The following is an 8,529-nucleotide window of genomic DNA, read 5'->3' on the forward strand; positions in this document are numbered from 1 at the left end:
AAAATTGTGTCCGTCCAATCTCGTGTTTAGATTCGCACTAAGTTCCGTGGTTTTCGCGCGCGATTCTTGTTGCGGGCGCGGGTTTTATTTTCGGCCAGCCCGTTACCGCTGCCGGTGTCTTTTAGTATTTTATTTTCCTTTCCCCCCTGCCTTTTGAAATTTTTCCCATTTCATTTTGGGCGCACTGTTTCGATAAGGAAGAGGGGCGGAGAGGGAGCGATAGGCAGAGGCGCTCGAGCGACGGAGGAGAGGAGGCGGTTCCGTCGGGTTCTTACTGTTTACCGAGTTCCCTCTCTGCTCGAGCTTGATTTTTTTTCCTTTGATTCAGGGCTCCCCCGGTTGGTTGTTCTTGTCTCTCCCCCTCCTCTCATGCGATTTTGCCCTGTCTGTTCGTGTAGCTTCCAGATCTATGTCTGTGGATTATTGGTAGTTGTATTTTGATGCGTTTGGTTCCATGGATGCCCCTCTGCACGCGTCAGATGTATGAATTCGTGTGTTAGGTACTTAGGTCTGGCCTGTTCTTCCTCTGTTAGGTTTTAGGTGTTCTCGTTTTGATTCCCTCAGTGGAGGCGCTGGTAGGTTGTACGTTTAGATGTTGGTCATCTGAATAGGGTTCGGGCTTGTGGTTTCTGCTGGTAGTATTGCTTCGTATGGCTTGATTCGTCTGGCTTGCCCTCTGCATATGTAGTTCTACCATCTGGTAGGGTTAGGGTTTGTAATTTTTGTTGTAGTTGTAAGTGTTTTAGCTTGCTTGTTGATGCTATTATTGTGTGTCAAATTTAATAGGGGATTGGTCTGGCTCGTCCCCTTCTCGTGTTGTTCTTCCATGTGGTAGGGGTTAGTGTTTGTGATTTTGGTTGTAGAGGTAAGGTTTAGGTAGCTTTGTTGATGTTATTCTCTTTAGCATTTTGTCCGCAAATGTTTTTGTAATGTTAAGTCTGAATTAGGGTGGATGTTAACTGTGAATTTCACTGTAATGCATCCCATTATTCCCTAGTTACATTGTAATTTACCAACTGTATTATTCCCCAGATAATTACTGTGCATTTTAACTCTGAATTACAGTGTAGTTTTTATGCTTCGTCTCTGTAATTGATGTAAGTTTAATTACTGTGTAATTGTAAGATAGTTTACACTGTAATTTACTAACTGTATTATTCCCCAGATAATTACAGTGGATTTTAACTCCGAATTACAGTGTAGTTTGTATGCTTCATCTTTGTAATTGCTATATGTCTAATTACTATGTAACTGTGAGATAGTTTACACTTTCACAATGTAATTACTATGTAATTACAGTGTAGTTTGTATGCTTCGTCTCACACCAGGACGTTCCGTTAGTATCACCTTTTTGAGAGTGTCGGTGAACTGTTTGTGCCTAATGCCTTTGCGGAAAATGGTTCTTGTGCTATGTCTATGGTAGTTATTTCTTTTCTTCTTCTTTAGGTATATTTTATTTTCATACTTCTTCAGATCATTTTATTTAATTTCAGTCTGTCAGCTTTTTTATTTTTGCAGGAACTTTCTGGTGATGAAGGAGGTTTTGAGAAAGCTCTTTTGAAGTTCTATTCGAATCAAGTATGTTATTCTTTTTCTGTACTAGTTGATTTTGTTTTTGCTTATTTTCTTTTTTTAGGGTGACCCTTGTCTTTTTGTTTTTCAGAAAGTAAAATGCTTGAAGAGGAAATTATCATCTACTGTGAGAAGGAATGTCGTTAGTCCCCCTTGGTTGTACCTGAAGTTCTATCTGAGTAAAATGCTCTGTAATTTATTTTCCTTATAGTAATTTTTTAGTGATGTGTACTGTATTTCTTATGTAATTATCATTTCTTTTTTTCTTGCACTTCGCATGTTTTATTCTTTGTTATTCCATTGTTAGTTTGCAGTATTTTTTTCTTCAGAATTTACCCCCTGGTTTTTGTTTACTTATATGCGGAAGTAATCTAGTTTACTAAAGAGCTGTAGTCTTTTGTTTTGCTCTAGGAATTCCTTTTGTGTATTTTGTAGCCTTCTTGCATTGGTACTCTCTTATGTGTTTTGATCTCTGTTTCCTTTTGTTCTTTGTAGAGACAGAATTGTTCTAGTGATTTCCCTTCTTGTTCAACTTTATGTAATTTTGCTGTTAATAGTTGGGGTATTCCCAGTGTATCATGGGAACTAACATTGTAAATTATAGTGGAGTAGCTCTGAAGTTCCATTGTAATTTACTGGGTTACAACATAACTTCATCACTGCAAATCCCTGCATAATTTCAGTCTAATTCCCTATGCATGTTTTATGTATTTTTTGAGTTTATTACATTGTAAGCACGTTCACTATAATTATTGGATATTTCAGTGTAAACCCTGACTACATGCAGTGTAATTTATAGAGGTTTTACAATGTAATTCTTGCTCACTTACACTGTAATTTAGTGTAAGCTCATCAGTTTTCACACTGTAATTTAGTGTAAATCCTTGTGTGCTTGCAGTGTATTTATTGTGTATGTACTATGTAATTTATAGGGGGATTTACACTGTTAATCTTGGTCACTTCCAGTGTAAGTCTTGGGTATTTTCAGTGTCATCAGTTTTACTTGTAGTGTCATCAGTTTTCCTGTGTATGTATATTGTAATCTCTAGTGGATTTTCACTGTAATTCTTGGGCGGTTTCACTATAATTTTTATGTATTTACAGTGTAAGTGACCAAGTTTTGCAAATGTCATTTCCTGTGTAGGGAATTTACAATGTAATTCTTGGACTCTTACTCTGTAATTCTTGGTAATTTGCCCTCTCTCACTTGACATCCCAAGCATCATAGAGCACACAGGATTTTCACTGTACTTCTTGGGCAGTTTCACTGTAATTCTTATGTATTTGTAGTGTAAGTGACCAAGTTTTGCAAATGTCATTTCCTGTGTAGGGAATTTACACTATAATTCTTGGACTCATACACTGTAATTCTTGGTAATCGGCAGTGCAAGTTCACTAGTTTTTGCAATCACTGGTACTTGCAGTGTCATTTCCTTTGTCTACACAGTGTGAAGGCTCTGATTATTTTCTGTCTTCTATTTGCAGCCTTGTTTTCGTATGATACTTCAGCACTGAATTTCTGTCAATTTCTGAATGTTTCAAGATTAGAGTGTAATTTCCATGCTTTTGTTGCCACTGTAATTCTTGATTCTAGACTTCAAAGTTTCACAACTGCTAGCGATAACATATTCCATAGTTTCTTGTTGTTTCTAATTTTTGTGTCTAGTTTCTCTGATTAGTTTCTTTTACATATTTTCCATGAAAGAGGTGAAGCGGGTGAAGGGGTTGAAGAATTGGTGTTGAAATAGAAGTGTTCCTGACCTGGGGATCATTTGTTGATTGATTTTCCTGGGATCTTCTTCAATGTTTGGCTGCTGTTCTTCATTCTTGCTGTGGTCCAGGGGGTCGCAAGCTGATGGGCAGTTCGCTGTGGTCCAGGGGGTTTGTGGCCCAGGTTTAGTTGAAACTGGGTTAGAGCTTAAGCTGACCCGTTTTTTTTAAGAAAAACAGATCATACAGTAGATGGGTTGGGTGTTTTTGGACATATAGGTGGATCTGTTTATACATCAGGAAATTTGAATGTTGCCGAATTCAAAAACAGTCAAACGCTAAATAGACAGCCCCAAAAAGAAAGGAGAACAATTATGACATATTGAGCCCAGTCGTCAGGCCACATGGTATTCTTTTGGTAAGGAAAGTCAACACGATAAGTTGGACCATCCAGCGCCCCGTCTCGTCCCCATCTCTGCCCCCTGCTTGGTCGTGCGCCGTCGCCGTCGAGCCAATCTCCGGCGAGACTGTGAGGTGGCAGTCGGAGGAGCCCGGCGATGGTGGCTGGGCGGCCAGGGCGTGGCCGACGAGGTGGTGGTCGCCCTGGGCAAGCTCGGCCCAATGCAGAGGAGAGCCATGGCGGCTGGCGGCGGGGGCGGCTATATAGGGCGGGGCCCTGAGCCCCTGACGGCGACGCCGTCCGAGCAGGCGCCTTCCTGCCGGACCTCCTCCTTCCTCCCGGGCGTCCCTCTGCGCGCCGCCACCTTCAAGCAAGGCCGCCGTTGGCCTCCGCACGGTGAGCTCCCCGCACCGCGCGTGTGGGTGTGGGTGTTGTGTGTGTGTCGGGGATGTCGATCTCGATCGATTTGAGATGCGATGCAGCGACGGGGATCTGATTGGTTTGGACATGAATAAATTAGAGGGAATTTGGTGTGGGGATTTGGGCATGTCTGCCGCGGGAACTCAAAAACAAAGAGCCCAGAATTTGGCCATGTCTGCAGTGAGATCACATTCAGTAGATAGTTTTCTCGAGCTTAGGATGAACCACTCGCAACCTGGAGACGAGTGACTTAATTCTCACACCGTGCAGTCATTCACTCAGGCTGTAGAGACACCCAAATCCATGAGCTCAAACTTGACACCATTACATTTATTCAATCTTAGTTACAGGGCACAATCTTAGTTACTCAGAGCATACCCGTCCGTACACACCATTACATATGCTCAATCTTAGTTACAAGGCACAAATGCATAATAAGTAGCAGGGGACAACACTCAGCCGATCAACATACATAGATACAGAATATATATGTCCACACATGCACTGTGGACAGAAACACACAACAGCAAGCCAAATAGCACACACAAGCCACACCATGGGATGGGAGTCGATGATGAATGGATATGATAGGAACGGCACCTCCAGCATCAATCCTGGCTCTTCCAGCAGGATGGGAATCTTGCGGCCTTGCCCATTTCTTTTATGTTTCCCATTTCTTGGTATTGGTTTTCTGGTTTGTTGTGTATAAGATTGGGTTTATTTTTATGTTTGTTAATTGCTTCTTTCAACTCACCAGGGATCAAGTCGCCATTGAACTCGAGCTCTTTCAATTTTGGTAGGTTGTCAATGCCAGAGAGACTCCGCACCTTGTCCTCTGTGAATGACCAGATGATCTTCTCGAGCTTAGGAGCAGATCCATTGGCGAACCCTATTTTGGTGATGGCAGAACCATCGACAATAAGAAGGTTGAGACTTGGGAACTCATCTTTGTTGAACTTAATCTGGCTTTCAACACAAGCTTTCTCCTTCAGGATTAGGCAGCGCACATATCGTATCTTGGCGAACATTTTCAGGTCATCTTCACTCAGTTTGGTACTACAGAGAGTCACCTTGGAAACTTTCTCAGCCTTGTCAAACAATGAAAGCTTATTGTTGTTGTTGTTCAACTCGACTTCCTTCAGTTCTGGAAGGGCTTCGACCCCAGAAAGAGATTGTATGCCATCAGTTGAGCATAAAATGATCTTCTCCAGCTTATGGGCTCCACCTTCAAACAAGATGTCAGTCATGTTGGAGCCCTCAACAAGAAAGCACTTGAGATTTTTGAATTCTTCATTCTTGAAGGTGAGATTGTCATCGATGTATGCTTTTTCCCGGAGCCTGAGACAAACTATATTGGGAAGCTGGTTGAGGACCTTCAGATTATCCTGCTTCAGTCGGGTTCCAGTTAGAGTTATCTTCGCAAGTTGGAAGAAGTCATTATCTTTGGTCAGCAGTTGAAGAAGTTGCCTGTTTTTTGTGGTTCCAGTAATGCTTAGGCTCTCAAGAAGCTTGGGAGGGTGTTTATAATATTCGAGAACATCAATTGGAAAATCTTCGGTGGAAGGATCTTGGTCAGTCATGGGAAGAGTGATTGACAGAGACTTGAGGCACTCATGCAGGTCGCTGATAGCTCGAAGCAAATTCCTAACGAGTTTGTCATTGTCTTCAATAACCACACCAAGCTTCCTCAGCTGCCACAACTTTCCAATATCTTTCAAAACTTGATGATTTCGTGCCTTGACATTGGACAATACCTCCATGTTTAACATTTTTCCAATCTTGTCAGGAACACAAGGCACTGAGTTCAGCACAACGTGTCCAGCCAACAAATGCTTCAGCTTCAGGAGTAGGACATTTACTGTTGCAGACTCAGGCACATCGGTGTCCCGAATATCCAATACTTCCAGCTCACGGAGGTTGTTGATTTCACTAGGCAGCTGTTTAACATCTGTTTTTCTTAGACTCAGATACTTGAGCAGTAACATCGTCCTGCAGATGTCCTTGAGGTACCGCTGGTTCTTACCACCAAAGCATTTACAACCTTCTAGATCTAGCACCTTGATAATGGATACTCGAAATGATTCTTCATAGAGCTTTTCAAAGAATCTGTTGATTGTATCAGAGCGACGGATTCGGAGATTGTTGAAAATGGAGAAGTGGCGAGCCAAGTAATGTGACAGGCGTGTTTCTACAATGCGCTGTTTCCTGGCGATCTTGGTTATGAATCCATGAACTACATCACCTATCACACAGCTCTTCACCTGTCCTGTAGCACCAATATCAGCAGGATAAAGAAGCCACCGGTTAATGAGCGCCTCAAAACATCGATTGGCATGTCGCACAGAGCTGGCCCAGTCTTGCTTGGTTATCAACCCCTCTACAACCCACCGTCCTATCAAGGTTGACCGCCTGATGTGTTGTCTTCGAGGGAAAATTGCTAGGTATAGCAAGCAGGACCTGTATTCCTTAGGCAGGTCACTGTAAGAGAACATGAACATCTTCTTAGCAATGATATTGCTGTCCAATGAGTTGTGTGCAGATGTGTGTGAAGCTTGATGTACCGGCTGCAGGGCTTTGTGCAACTTGCTTAGCTCCTCATTGCTCCTCTTGGGGTTGGCGTGCAAAGCATGAATGAAGATCTTCATGCAGAATTCATGGTGCTTACACTTGTCCAAGATGTCAAGATAAATCTTTGGGTTATCTTCAAGCATGTGGTTTTTTGTAAGCTCAAGTGCAGTATCATGGTAGAAGCCAAGAAGACTATAGTCTATAGGCTCCCGCAGTGGCCAACAATATTCTTTGGCTCGTGCTATCTTATCTTTGAATGTCAACATCAGTGCACCGGCTATGCAACCAAACATGCTGAAAGCATTTTTGGTCTCCTTCCATCTGGATACCCAGTCAGCATCGAGTTTGAGGATAACCAGGATCTTTTCATCTTGTCCCGTCAAACAATCTTCAATTTTGTCCATGATTCTTTTGATCTGGAGCTGGTCTTGCATCGTGCACTCGATTTCCTGAATCTTTGCTATGGTTTCTTCAATTAGAGCATTGGGGATACAATGCTGACTTTGTATACCATCAGTTGTATCTATTTTCTTCATGGATTTGTCTTCCTGCAGCTCAGCTGGACCTGGTTTCTTCATGGTTTTGTCTTCCTGTAGCTCAGCACCTGGTTTGTGCACGGATTTCTCCTGAAGGACCTTACGGATCATTTCTTTGATTTGATCCTCGACCAATATAATGGTGCTAGTGGCGCTGACGGCGGTGGCTTGCTCCTGGATCTGCGGGTTCTTCTTGGTGGTCACCGGGGGGAACACCTCCCTTAGGATCTGTTCATAATGGGCTTCTTTGAGACGAATTGCCTTTGTGTCTGCATCTTCTTCCATATGCCCTTTAAGCTTCTTGGCTGTTCTCTTGATGATATATTCGTGCGTGAATCTGTCTTCCTTCCATTCTTGGTCTTGTTTGGTAGTAGGCTCACCTTCAATAGGCTTGTGCTTGAGCTGCCACAGCGCTCGAAGGAGTACCCATAAGGGTTGATCTTTAACAGATTCTGGCAGACCCAGCAGGTCTTCATCCATTTGTTGTAGGTTGATCTGCAGTTGTCCGCCCTTCATTTGTTCCATGGTGTTCTTGATTTCAGAAAGTTTGTTGTCCACCTTCATTGCTTGGATTTGTTCTGTGACTTCATCGAGCAGCTTCCATTTTTCTAAGCGAATAACAAATCTTATTTTTTCAGCCTCCTCTTCACCGACTTGACCTTCCTGTTGCTGGGGCTGGGGTTCGACAGACTGAAGCTTCCGCAGGATGTAGTACAGAATGTCCCGAGTTCGAAGGGTTCGGGACTGGATGTGCACTGCTGGGATGTCGACCATGACACTGCGCCAGTGGGGACAACGTTTTTCCCACATTGCCGAAGCTTCGTTCGCAATAGCCAGGGTTTCCTCTTTATCCTGTGCCACAACGGCGACCGATGGTATGGGCTCCCCCATAGCAGTGCCGCATTGTGCGACATCCTCTATCCATTCGGCTAGCTTCACCCTAGTGTTCTCCTCCGGCGTACGAGGCTGGTAAAATGCCCCTCTTACACCAGAATGGTTAGTCGTTGCCACTGCTAGCATGAGTTGATCGTTGCTCTTTTCTTTTTCATCATCGGAACTAGCGGATGATGCGGACGCTTGCTCCTCCGCTGTAGGCGACAGTGCCGCTGCCGCCTCCTTTGCCGGGACCTCAACACCATACCTGTAACATGCCAGAAATAATTAATTAGTCTCAAAAGTTTAACCATGTAGCCAGAACAACAGATGAAGAAAAATAACTTCTGGAACTGCAATATATATAAGCCAGAAGGAAATTCCGAGACCTTTGATAGGTTTATCTCATCAAAAAAGTCAAAATGGTATGGTGGTTTATTTTTCTATTTT

General features: G+C 43.1%; 1 protein-coding gene and 1 long non-coding RNA gene across 3 annotated transcripts in view; one reads left to right on the top strand and one right to left on the bottom strand.

Annotated features, from left to right (window-relative positions):
• The first annotated feature begins 212 nt into the window (after window positions 1-212).
• LOC119331895 lies at window positions 213-2,109 on the top strand. Of its 2 annotated transcripts, XR_005160699.1 has the most exons (3): window positions 213-338; window positions 1,519-1,578; window positions 1,664-2,109. It is a non-coding gene; the product is annotated as an uncharacterized LOC119331895 (long non-coding RNA). The 2 variants fall into 2 exon arrangements; XR_005160698.1 differs by having other exon boundaries at window positions 213-1,578.
• A 2,159-nt stretch (window positions 2,110-4,268) lies between these two features.
• LOC119331078 overlaps window positions 4,269-8,529 on the bottom strand; it is a 10,911-nt gene continuing 6,650 nt past the window's right edge. Inside the window, exon 2 of the mRNA XM_037604255.1 lies at window positions 4,269-8,347. Coding sequence (XP_037460152.1) covers window positions 4,711-8,347 — 3,637 coding nt within the window. The 3' untranslated portion in view covers window positions 4,269-4,710. The remainder of the gene's footprint in view (window positions 8,348-8,529) is intronic.

Source organism: Triticum dicoccoides, chromosome 7A (genome assembly GCF_002162155.2).
Source record: "Triticum dicoccoides isolate Atlit2015 ecotype Zavitan chromosome 7A, WEW_v2.0, whole genome shotgun sequence".
NCBI lineage: Eukaryota > Viridiplantae > Streptophyta > Magnoliopsida > Poales > Poaceae > Triticum > Triticum dicoccoides.